This window comes from Canis lupus, chromosome X (assembly GCF_048164855.1).
Source record: "Canis lupus baileyi chromosome X, mCanLup2.hap1, whole genome shotgun sequence".
In the NCBI taxonomy this organism is placed as follows: Eukaryota; Metazoa; Chordata; class Mammalia; order Carnivora; family Canidae; genus Canis; species Canis lupus.
In genome coordinates, this window is record NC_132876.1 from 56,817,342 (window position 1) to 56,830,799 (window position 13,458).

Genomic DNA, 13,458 nt, shown 5'->3' on the forward strand with positions numbered 1-13,458 from the left:
TATACCAAAGACCGTAGTAAGAGATGAAGAGGGAGGGACACTATATCATACTTAGAGGATCTATCCAACAGGAGAACCTAATAATCATCAATATTTACGCCCAGAATGTGGAAGCTGCCAAGTATATCAATCAATTAATAACCAAAGTTAAGGCATATTTAGATAATAATACACTTCTACTTGATGACTCGAATGTAACACTTTCTACAATCGATAGGTCTTCTAAGCACAACATGTCCAAAGAAACAAGAGTTTTAAATGATACACTGGACCAGATGGATTTCACAGATATTTACAGAACTTTACATCCAAAGCAACTGAATACACATTCTTCTCAAGTGCACATGGAACTTTCTCCAGAATAGACCACATACTGGGTCACAAATCAGGTCTTAACTGATACCAAAAGATTGCAATCATCCTCTGCATATTTTCAGACCATAATACTTTGAAGTTAGAACTAAACCACAAGAAGAAGTTTGGAAGGATTTCAAACACGTGGAGGTTATGTACCATCCTGCTAAAAGATGAAAGGGTCAACCAGGAAATTAGAGAAGAATTAAAAAGATTCATGGAAACTAGAGAGAATGAAGATACAATCATTCAAAATCTTTGGGATGCAGAAAAAGCAGTCCTGAGGGAGAAACAGTACACTCTGGGCAGCCGCAGTGGCTCAGCTTTTTAGCACAACATTCAGCCCTGGTTGTGACCATGGGGTCCCAGGATCCAGTCCCACATCGGGGTACCTGCATGTAGCCTGCTTGTTCCTCTGCCTGTGTCTCTGCCTCTCTGTCACTCTGTTGCTCTCTCTCTCTCTCTCTCTCTCTCTCTCTATCTCTCTCTGGCTTTCATAAATAAATAAATAAATAAATAAATAAATAAATAAATATTAAAAAAAAGAAAGAAACAGTCCTCTCTGCCACACAGTTACAGAATTTGCACTACAATTCGATATTAGGAAACAAATTCAAAAGCACAATTATAAAGATACTGGTGGCTCTGGAAAAAGATAAAGGATTCAAGGCACTTTATGACTGCAGGATTTAGATCTAATCAAGCCAAAATTAAAAATCAAATAAATGGATGCAACAGACTGAAGGACCTAATGATGAGGGTTAATGATGTTCAAGAAAGAGTGTGTGACATAGAAGACAAGTTGATGGCAAGGAAGGATACTGAGGAAAAAAGAGAAAAACAATTAAAAGACCATGACAAAAGGTTAAGAGAATATAATGACAGCCTCAGAAGGAAAAATCTATGTTTAATTGGGGTTCCAGAGGGCGCTGAGAAGGAGAGGGCCAAAAAGCATATTTGAACAAATCATACCTGAGAACTTTGATAAAATGGGGAGGGAAACAGGCATTCAGATCCAGGAGATAGAGAGATCCCCCCCTAAAATTAAAAAAAAAAAACTTTCAACACCTCGACATTTAATAGTTCAGATTGCAAATTCCAAAGATAAAGAGAAGATACTTAAAGCAGCAAGAGACAAGAAAGCCCTCACTTTTATGGGCAGGAGTATTAGGGTAACAGCAGACCTCTACACAGAGACCGGGCAGGCCAGGAAGGGCTGGCAGGATATATTCAGGGTCCTAAATAAGAAGAATATGCAACCAAGAATACTTTTTCCAGGAAGGCTCTCATTCAAAATGGAAGGAGAGATAAAGAGCTTCCAAGACAGGTAGGAACTGAAAGAATATGTGACCTCCAAACCACCTCTGCAAGAAATTTTAAGGGGGACTCTTAAAATTCCCCTTTAAGAAGAAGGTCAGTGGAACAATCCACAAAAACAAGGACTGAATAGATATCATGATGACACTAAACTCATATCTGTCAATAGTAACTCTAAACATGAACGGGCTTAATGACCCCATCAAAAGGAGCAGGGTGTCAGACTGTATAAAAAAGCAGGACCCATCTATTTGCTGTCTACAAGAGACTCATTTTAGACAGAAGGACACCTACAACCTGAAAATAAAAGGTTGGAGAATCATTTACCACTCAAATGGTCCTCAAAAGAAAGCAGGGGTAGCCATCCTTATATCAGATAAACTAAAATTTACCCCGAAGACTGTAGTGAGAGATGAAGAGGGACACTATATCATACTTCAAGGATCTATCCAACAAGAGCACTTAACAATCCTCAATATATATGCCCCGAATGTGGGAGCTGCCAAATATATCAGTCAATTAATAACCAAAGTGAAGACATACTTAGATAATAATACACTTATACTTGATGACTTCAATCTAGAGCTTTCTACACTCGATAGGTATTCTAAACACAACATCTCCAAAGAAACGAAGGCTTTAAATGATACACTGAACCAGATGGATTTCACAGATATCGACAGAACTTTACATCCAAACTCAACTGAATACACATTCTTCTCAAGTGCACATGGAACTTTCTTCAAATACCACATACTGGGTCACAAATTGGGTCTGAACTCATACCAAATGATTGGGATCATCCCCTGCATATTCTTATACCGTAATGCCTTGAAATTAGAACTAAATCACGAAAAGAAGTTTGGAAGGACTTCAAACACATGGAGGTTAAGGGCCATCCTGCTAAAAGATGAAAGGGTCAACCAGGAAATTAAGGAAGAATTAAAAAGATTCATGGAAACTAATGAGAATGAAGATACAACCATTCAAAATCTTTGGGATGCAGCAAAAGCAGTCCTGAGGGGGAAATACATCGCAATACAAGCATCCATTCAAAAACTGAAAAGAACTCAAATACAAAAGCTAACCTTACACCTAAAAGAGCTAGAGAAAAAAGAGCAAATACATCTTACACCCAGCAGAAGAGGAGAGTTAATGAAGATTCAAGCAAAATCAATGAAATCGAGACCAGAAGAACTGTGGAACCGATCAACAGAACCAGGAGTTGGTTCTTGGAAGAATTAATGAGATAGATAAACCATTAGCCAGCCTTATTTAAAAGAAGAGAGAGAAGACTCAAATTAATAAAATCATGAATGAGAAAGGAGAGATCACTACCAACACCAAGGAAATACGAACGATTTTAAAAACATATTATGAACAGCTATACGCCAATAAATTAGGCAATCAAGAAGAAATGGACGCATTTCTGGAAAGCCACAAACTACCAAAACTGGAACAGGAAGAAATAGAAAACCTGACAGGCCAATAACCAAGGAGGAAATTGAAGCAGTCATCAAAAACCTCCCAAGACACAAAAGTCCAGGGCCAGATGCCTTCCCAGGGGAATTCTATCAAACGTTTAAAGAAGAAACCATACCTGTTCTACTAAAGCTGTTTGGAAAGATAGAAAGAGCTGGAGTACTTCCAAATTTGTTCTATGAGGCCAGAATCAACTTTATCCAAAACCAGATAAAGACTCCACCAAAAAGGAGAATTATAGACCAATATCCCTGATCAACATGGATGCAAAAATTCTCAACAAGATACTGACCAATAGGATCGAACAATACATTAAGAAAATTATTCAACATGAACAAGTAGGATTTATACCCGGGACACAGGGCTGGTTCAATACTTGTAAAACAATCAATGTGATTCATCGTAACAGCAAGAGAAAAACCAAGAACCATATGATTCTCTCCTTAGATGCAGAGAAAGCATTTGACAAAATACAGCATCCATTCCTGATCAAAACTCTTCAGAGTGTACGGATAGAGGGAACATTCCTCAACATCTCAAAAGCCATCTACGAAAAGCCCACAGTAAATATCATTCTTATTGGGGAAGCACTGGGAGCCTTTCCCCTAAGATCAGGAACAAGACAGGGATATCCACTCTCACCACTGCTACTCAACATAGTACTGGAAGTCCTAGCCTCAGCAATCAGACAACAAAAAGACATTAAAGGCATTCAGATTGGCAAAGAAGTCAAACTCTCCCTCTTCGCCGATGACATGATACTGTACATAAAAAACCCAAAAGCCGCCACCCCAAGATTGCTAGAACTCACACAGCAATTTGGCAGCCTGGCAGGATACAAAATCAATGCCTAAAAGTCAGTGGCATTTCTATACACTAACAATGAAACTGAAAAAATAGAAATTAAGGAGTCAATCCTATTCACAATTGCATCCAAAACCAAAAGATACCTAGGAATAAAACTAAACAAAGGGATAAAGGATCTATACCCTAAAAACTATAGAACACTTCTGAAAGAAATTGAGGAAGACACAAAGAGATGGAAAAATATTCCATGCTCATGGGAAGCAGAATTAATATTGTGAAGATGTCAATGTTACCCAGGGCAATTTACACCTTTAATGCAATCCCTATCAAAATACCATGGACTTTCTTCAGAGAGTTAGAACAAATTATTTTAAGACTTGTGTGGAATCAGAAAAGACCCCGAATAGCCAGGGGAATTTTAAAAAAGAAAACCATAGCTGGGGGCATCACAATGCCAGATTTCTGGTTGTACTACAAAGTTGTGGTCATCAAGACAGTGTGGCACTGACACAAAAACAGACACATAGATCAATGGAACAGAATCGAGAATCCAGAAGTGGACCCTCAACTTTATGGTCAACTAATATTCGATAAAGGAGGAAAGACTATCCACTGGAAGAAAGTTTCCAGTAAATGGTGCTTGGAAAATTGGACATCCACATGCAGAAGAATGAAACTAGACCACTCTCTTTCACCATACACAAAGATAAACTCAAAATGGATGAAAGATCTAAGTGTGAGACAAAATTCCATCAAAATCCTAGAGGAGAACACAGGCAACACCCCTTTTGAACTTGGCCACAGAAACTTCTTGCAAGATACATCCACGAAGGCAAAAGAAACAAAAGCAAAAATGAACTATTGGGACTTCATCAAGATAAGAAGCTTTTGCACAGCAAAGGATACAGTCAACAAAACTAAAAGACAACCTACAGAATCGGAGAAGATATTTGCAAATGATATGTCAGATAAAGGGCTAGTTTCCAAGATCTATAAAGAACTTGTTATGCTCAACAGCAAAGAAACAAACAATCCAATCATGAAATGGGCAAAAGACATGAACAGAAATCTCACAGAGGGAGACATAGACATGCCCAACATGCACATGAGAAAATGCTCTGCATCACTGGCCATCAGGGAAATACAAATCAAAACCAGAATGAGATACCACCTCACACCAGTGAGAATGGGAAAAATTAAGAAGGCAGGAAACCACATTTGTTGGGGAGGATGCGGAGCAAAGGGAACCCTCTTACACTGTTGATGGGAATGTGAACTGGTGCAGCCACTCTGGAAAACTGTGTGGAGGTTCCTCAAGAAGTTCTAAATAGACCTGCCTTACGACCCAGCAATTGCACTGTTGGGGATTTACCCCAAAGATACAGATGCAATGAAACGCCGGGACACCTGCATCCCGATGTTTCTAGCAGCAATGTCCACAATAGCCAAACTGTGGAAGGAGCCTCGGTGTTCATCGAAAGATGAATGGATAAAACAGATGTGTTTTATGTGTGCAATGGAATATTGCTCAGCCATTAGAAATGACAAATACCCACCATTTGCTTCAACGTGGATGGAACTGGAGGGTATTATGCTGAGTGAATTAAGTCAATTGGAGAAGGACAAACAGTATATGTTCTCATTCATTTGGGGTATATAAATAATAGTGAAAGAGAATATAAGTGAAGGGAGAAGAAATGTGTGGGACATATCAGAAAGGGAGACAGAACATAAAGACTCCTAACTCTGGGAAACGAACTAGGGGTGATGTAAGGGGAGGTTGGGGGATGGGGGTCAATGGGTGATGGGCACTGAGGTGGGCACTTGACGGGATGAGCACTGGGTGTTATTCTGTATGTTGGAAAATTGAACACCAATAAAAAATAAATTTATTATTAAAAAAAGAAATTAATGAGAATGAAGATACAACCGTTTAAAAACCTTGGGATACAGCAAATGCAGTCGCAAGAGGCAAATACATTGCAATACAAGCATTCCCCCCCAAAATTGGAGAAAACTCAAATACACAAGCTAACCTTGCACCTAAAGGAACTGGAGAAAGAAAAGCAAATAAAACCTACACCAAACAGAAATATAGACCAAAGGAACTGTAGAACAGCTCAACAAAACCATGAGTTCGTTCTTTGAAATAATTAAGATATATAAACCATTAGCAAGCCTTATTAAAAGCAAAAGAGAAAGAACTCTAATAATAAAATCAAGAATGAAAAAAGAGTGATCACAACCAATACCAAGAAAATACAAATGATTTTAAAAACATATTATGAGGGATCCCTGGGTGGCGCAGCGGTTTGGCGCCTGCCTTTGGCCCAGGGCGCGATCCTGGAGACCCGGCATCGAATCCCACATCGGGCTCCCTGCATGGAGCCTGCTTCTCCCTCTGCCTGTGTCTCTGCCTCTCTCTCTCTCTGTGTGACTATCATAAATGAATAATAAATAAAAATTTAAAAAAAATAAAAAAAATAAAAACATATTATGAGCAGCTCTACATGAATAAATTATGCAATCTAGAAGAAATGGATGCATTTCTGGAAAAACACAAACTACCAAAACTGGAACAGGAGGAAATAGAAAACCTGAGCAAGACAATAACCAATGAGGAATTTGAAGCAATCATCAAAAACCTCCTGAGACACAAAATTCCAGGGCCACATGGCTTTCCAGGGGAATTCTGTCAAATGTTTAAAGAAGAAACAATACCTATTCTATTAAACCTGTTCTGAAAGATATAAAGGGATGGAATACTTCCAAACTGGTTCTATGAGGCCAGCATCACCTTACTTCCAAAACCAGACAAAGACCCCACCAAAAAGCATTATAAACCAATATCCCTGTTGAACACAGATGCAAACATTCTCGACAAAATACTAGCCCATAGGATCCAACAATACATTTAGAAGATTACTCACGATGACCAAGTGGGATTTATCCCTGAGATACAGGGATGGTTCAACACTCATAAAACAATAAACATGATAGATCATATCAACAAGAGACAAAACAAGAACCATAAGATCCTCTCAATTGATGCAGAGAAAGCAATTGACAAATACAGCATCCATTCCTGAACAAAACTCTTCAGAGGGTAGGGATAGAGGGAAAATTCCTCACCATCTTCAAAGCCATCTAAGAATAGCTCACAGCAAATAACATTCTCAATGGGGAAACACTGGGAGCCTTTCCCCTAAGATAGGGAACATGAGAGGGATGTCCAATCTCACCACTGCTGTTCAACAGAGTACTAGAAGTCCTTGCCTCAGTGATCAGGAAACAAAAGAAATAAAAGGCATTCAAATTGGCAAAGAAGTCAAACTCTCCCTCTTCGCAGATGACATGATACTGTACGTAGAAAACCCAAAAGAGTCCACCCCAAGATTGCTAGTACTCATACAGCAATTTGGCAGTGTGGCAGGATACAAATTCAATGCCCAGAAACCAGGGGGCCTTTCTATACACTAACAATGAAACTGAATAAAGGGAAATTAAGGAGTCAATCCCCTTCACAGTTACACCCAAAAGCCTAAGATACGTAGGAATAAACCTAACCAGAGAGGTAAAAATCTATACCCTAAAAACCACAGAACACTTCTGAAAGAAATTGAGGAAGACACAAAGAGATGGAAAAATATTCCATGCTCATGGATTGGAAAAATTAATATAGTGAAAATGTCTATGCTACCTAGGGCAATGTACATATTCAATGCAATCCCTATCAAAATACTATGGACTTTCTTCAGAGAGTTGGAAGAAATTATTTTATGATTTGTGTGGAATCAGAAAATACCCTGAATAGCCAAGGGAATATTGAAAAAGAGAACCAGAGCTGGGGGCATCTCAATGCCAGATTTCAAGTTGTACTACAAAGTGGTCATCATCAAGGCAGTATGGTACTGGCACAAAAACAGACACATAGATCAATGTAACAGAATAGAGAACCCAGAAATGGGCCCTCAACTCTATGGACAACTAATATTTGACAAAGCAGGAAAGACTATCCACTGGAAAAAGGACAGTATCTTCAATAAATGGTGCTGGGAAAATTGGACATCCACATGCAGAAGAATGATACTAGACCATTCTCTTACACCATACACAAAGATAAACTCAAAATGGATGAAAAATCTAAATGGGAGACAAGATTCCATCAAAATCCTAGAGGAGAACACGGGCAACACCTTTTTTGAACCACAGCAACATCTTGCAATATACATCTATGAAGGCAAGACAAACAAAAGCAAAATGAATTATTGGGACTTCATCAAGATAAAAAGCTTCTGCACAGCAAAAGAAACAGTCAACAAAAGTAAAAGACAACCTACAGAATGGGAGAAGATATTTGCAAATGATGTATCAGATAAAGGGCTAGTAATCAAGATCTATAAAGAACTTATCAAACTCAACATCAAAGAAACAAACCATCCAATCATGACATGGGCCAAAGACAGGAACAGAAATTTCACCAAGGAAGACATAGACATGGCCAACAAGCAAAGGAGAAAATGCTCTGCATCTCTTGCCATCAGAGAAATACAAATCAAAACCACAATGAGATACCACCCCCATTTGTGATAATGGTGAAAATTAACAAGAGAGGAAAGAACAAATGTTGGAGAGGATATGAAGAAAGGGGAACCCTCTTGCACTGTTGGTGTTAATGTACAGCCACTGGTACAGGCACTCTAGGAAACTGTGTGAAGGTTCCTCAAAGAGTTAAAAATACAACTGCCCTATGACCCAGCAATTGCACTGCTGGGGGTTTATCCCACAGATACAGGTGCAGTGAAACACTGGGCACCTGCACCCCAATGTTTATAGCAGCAATATCCACAATAGCCAAACTGTAGAATGAACCTTAGTGTCCTTCAAAAGTTGAATGGATAAAGAAGTTGTGGTCTATGTATACAATGGAATATTACTCAGCCATTAGAAATGACAAATACCCACCATTTTCTTCAATGTGGTTAGAACTGGATGGTGTTATGCTGAGTGAAGTAAGTCATTTGGAGAAACACAATCATTATATGGTTTCACTCAATCGGGAAATATAAAAAAATAGTGAAAGGGATTATAGGGGAAAGGAAAGAAAATGAGTGGGAAATATCAGAGAGGATGACAGAGCATGAGAGACTCCTAACTCTGGGAAATGAACAAGGGGTAATGGCAGGGGAGGTGGGCAGCGAGATGGAGTGACTGGGTGATGGGCAGTGAAGGGGTCACTTGACGGGATGAGCACTGGGTGTTATGTTATATGTTTGCAAATCAAACTCCAATAAAAATATACAAAAAAATTCGTCTCTCTGCCTCTATTTCCCACATATTATTTTTTCTCAAGTATAATTATTTCGGTGTTAATATTTCCATGTGTTCTTGTATGTTTTCCACTCTCTCAGTATATTAACTACAGTTATTTTAAATTGAGGTCTGATAATTCTAAAATATGTGTTATATCTAATTCTTATTGTGATGTTTGCTTCATATCTTTAGACTGTTTTTTTTTTTTTTCTTTTTCATGCCTTGCAATTTTTGCTTTAAAGCCGAAATGGTGCATTGGCTGAAGGCAACTGAGGTAAACAGGCTTTACGTAGGAGGCTTTATTTTTATCTGTCAGGGCATTAGGTTAAATTTACTGTTTGCTGTAGCTGTTGTATTAGTGATGGAGTTATCTTTGGTGTACCCTAAAGAAGCCAAATTCAATTGGGTCTGAAGACTAATTTTTTCATTTGTAATCCCGGTTCTTATAAAAAAAAAAACCTATTATGGTGGTGGGAAAATGAGTAAGAAGGAGAAACATATAATTAGATTTCAGTCTCTTAGTGAGCATGTGTCCTTGAGCTATGATCTTCACAAGTAATTTTAGCTTTTTCCCTCAAGTGAGAGAAGAAAGATAGAGGGGGATAGAGCTGAATATTTCTCTTTCCCCACAGGAAATGTTAAAGGGGCTGGAGATGTGCATCTCCCTAACCTCACATCAATGGCTACAGGGTGTTGGATTTTAATATATCCTTTCCCCCACATCAGTTAGGCTCTGGTAAAATAAATTGTTTAACTCTGGTAAAATAGTTTCCTTTGAGAGCAGGCCTTTGTTAAGAATAGAACACTCTGGGAATATTTTGAAATGGGTACTTTTCTTGCCCCCCAGCCAGAGACAAGAGGGGAAGTTTCTCAGATTTTCATCCAGAGAACCTTAAGGGGCTGCTGAAGTTTAAGACTCATGAAAGTGCAGGGACCCACTAAGAATTGGCCCCCAGTGGTTTTTATCTCTCAAGCTAGGTCCTCACTGAATCTCCAGAAATTTAAAGGTTTCTACCTGACTCCAGCTGTGGCTTCTGCTCCCTATAAGCTCTGATTCTCTGTATCTGCCTATCTCTGATTGATTTAAACGAATTGTTGCTCTTGCTTTGAGGAAGAGTGACAACTTCAAACCTCTTTACATGTCCAATCAGAAACCAGAAGTCTTCTAAGTTCTCTTACTTTAAGAAGTAAGTCTACCATAATCAGTCCTTTTTTGTCTTCTTATAACATAATATTCATAAATTTCTTGCCATTATTTATTGGCCGTTGCTTAACATTCCTATTTTATAAGACACTTCACACTTGAGTTTGTAATAATTTTAAAGATACCATAACTTATTTTATATGCTTAAAACTGATTAATTTAATTAATATTTAAAACATCATATTAAGATACCTCAGAATTTGACTGTTCCGTTATTTTAATCCTAGGGTTTAGTGAGGGAATGAAAATCTCAAGGAAAGGAGTAATTGAAGTTTTCTCTCAGATTTCTGCTTAGGAGAAAAGTAGGTTTAAAAAAAATAAGAGGGACTTCTAGGTGGCTCAGCACTTGGGCATCTGTCTTTGGCTCAGGGAGTGATCCCACCCAGAATGCCTGGATGGAGTCCCACATCAGGCTCTCTGCATGGAACCTGCTTCTCCCTCTGCCTATGTCTCTGCCTCTCTCTGTCTCTCATGAATAAATAAATAAAATCTTTAAAAAAAGAAAAAATAGGGTTTTAGTCAAGTAATGTATATAAGACACAATTTCCTGCAGAAAGACTTCTGAGTTATTGCAGTTCCTAAAAACAACAACAAAAAAATCATCTACACCTGAATTTGTACACATTCCTGAAGTTTGATTACTGAGTATCAGTAATTCTTCTAATTCATACAGTACTTACTATATGCAAGTCACTAATAGCTTTTCTTTTATTATTTTTAACTCTCATAATAACCTTACTTAATAGGTATATTTTTGTTCCTACTTTGTAGTTGTGGACACTGAGACTTCAAAAATTTAGGTGCATTCTCCAAGGTCAACAGTTATATGGAATTCAAACGATGTGGATTTCAAACTCAAGTTTATGTGACTACAGACATCTTTCTTAATTACTCTGTTACATAGACTCCTATGGATCTTTAATTTGCTACATGCCCTCTCAATCTGTCTTTACTCTATGAACTTTACACTTTCAGATGAATCCCTTTCAATCTATCCTTCTGATTTCAAACTATTAAAGCTATGGAAGAAAAATACATTATCCCTATAGCCCAAGTTATCCAGTGGGTCTTGTGTGGTATTTTTCTCAACACACCAATTTTTGAAAGGACAGCATACATACTATTGGTCAGTAAGTGGTTCTGCTGCAGTGGATTGAGGGCAGGAGCACCCCCAAAGCTTGGCTGGTTAGCCAGGGATGTATGAGCAAGTCCATGTTGGGGTCCAGGAGCAGCAAGAGAAGATTGCATCTTATCCTTATCCCAGGAGGATTCACTTCCACCTGAAAAACATTTGTATGAACAGATTGCAATTTGGCAACTTTCTATGAGAAGACTTTTCGAAAATTCCTTTTTAGGGTTGAAATTATTAATCTTACTTCTTAGAAAATTATTATTAAACATAGGTAACTCAATTTTATAATCATTCCAAAAACTTTCAATAGCCTTGTACTTAAGCTGCTTCTGAGAAGAATAAACAACTCTCAATAATGATATAGTTACAGGTAGTCTAAATAAGTCAGGAGTCATAATGGATAGCTTTTGAAAGTTTGTGGTAGGCCATTAACTAACCATTACTGTCTCCCATTTTGATGCTTTAACATACATATGCTAGGTTTTAATGAAGAACAGTTTTCTTTACTCAAAAAGAGCACACATAAGAACATAATAATATGGAAAAATACGGGATAAGAAAGGAAATGATCAGCTATTTTGTTCTCAGATCCAGTCCTGCAAAGGATAAGCTCTTCATACATAGCAGGATTTTGTACAAAATAGGATAAAACATAAAGCCATGGCCCCCAATTTGAAATTCTACTTTATTTTGATCTTCCATACTAGAGAATGACGTAAAGAGTGTATAGGTGCAGACTACTATATTACCATAATGATCTACGATGACAGCTATTTCATCTAGGACTTAGAATACTGTGAAGACAGAACCACTGCTTAAAACCATACACAAAACAACCACAGAATTATCTCTAGGACATCCTTTTAAGGAGAATGTTTCAAAAAAGAAGGGTAAGGGATTGATTTCCAATCACTGCAATAGCAAACAATCTGGCTTTAGAAAAGAAAATGGGCTTTCCAACTAGGGCCTGCCAGAATGGCTCCTGCAAAGAAGGGTGGCAAGAAGAAGAAGGGCCGTTCTGCCATCAAGGAGGTAGTGACCATAGAATACACCATCAACATTAACAAATGTATCCATGGAGTAGATTTCACGAAGTGTGATCCTCGGGCACTCAAAGAGATCCGGAAATTTGCCACGATGGAGATGGGAACTCCAGATGTGCGCATTAATGCCAGGCTCAACAAAGCTGTCTGGACCAAAGGAATAAGGAATGTTCCATACTGTATCCATGTGCAGTTGTCCAGAAAACGTTAACGAGGATGAAGATTCACCAAACAAGCTCTACATGCTGGTTACCTACATACCTGTCACCACTTTCAAAAATCTACAGACCGTTAATGTGGATGAGAACTAATCGCTGATTGTCAAATAAAGGTATAAAACTGCCAAAAAAAAAAAAGAAAAAAGAAAAAAATGGTTAGGGATTGAGTTAAAATGGTGGAAGAGTAGGGGACCCTAAGCTTGCCTCACCCTTCAAACACAGCTAGTTAAATATCAAATCATTCTTAACAACAAAAACATCCATCTGAGGACTGAGAGAACAAAACTGGACATCTATAGGTAGAAAAATGACCATTTCATGGAAGGTAGGAGATGCAGAGAGTTGATTTTGGGGAGAAAAGAATTGCAGGTGCTACAGAAGGCACGGAGCTATGATTACAGAGAGGAGAGAAGATAGAGTGAAGAGAGAGGAGGAGAGAGAAGCAGCAGGCAGAGGATTACACAAGAAAAACTTCCCCCAAAACAATGGCTAGGAAAAGGCAAGGGTATGACAACTGCAAATTACTACAAGCAATGGAGCACAAAGTCTGAAACTTTAGAAGTCTGTGACATCGCCAGGGTCCTGCTT

The 13,458-nt window shown here is 38.3% G+C and overlaps 1 protein-coding gene and 1 pseudogene across 2 annotated transcripts in view; one reads left to right on the forward strand and one right to left on the reverse strand.

The window, feature by feature from the left end:
• The window catches only part of DACH2 (dachshund family transcription factor 2), a 178,326-nt gene extending 166,576 nt beyond the window's left edge, over positions 1 to 11,750 (reverse strand). For both annotated transcript variants that reach the window (XM_072816816.1, XM_072816817.1), the window contains exon 1: positions 11,599 to 11,750. In XM_072816816.1, the coding sequence (XP_072672917.1) occupies positions 11,599 to 11,725 (127 nt within the window). In that variant the 5' untranslated portion in view covers positions 11,726 to 11,750. The remainder of the gene's footprint in view (positions 1 to 11,598) is intronic.
• Positions 11,751 to 12,575: 825 nt separating this feature from the next.
• LOC140628028 (large ribosomal subunit protein eL31-like) lies at positions 12,576 to 12,989 on the forward strand (annotated as a pseudogene).
• Positions 12,990 to 13,458: the final 469 nt, after the last annotated feature.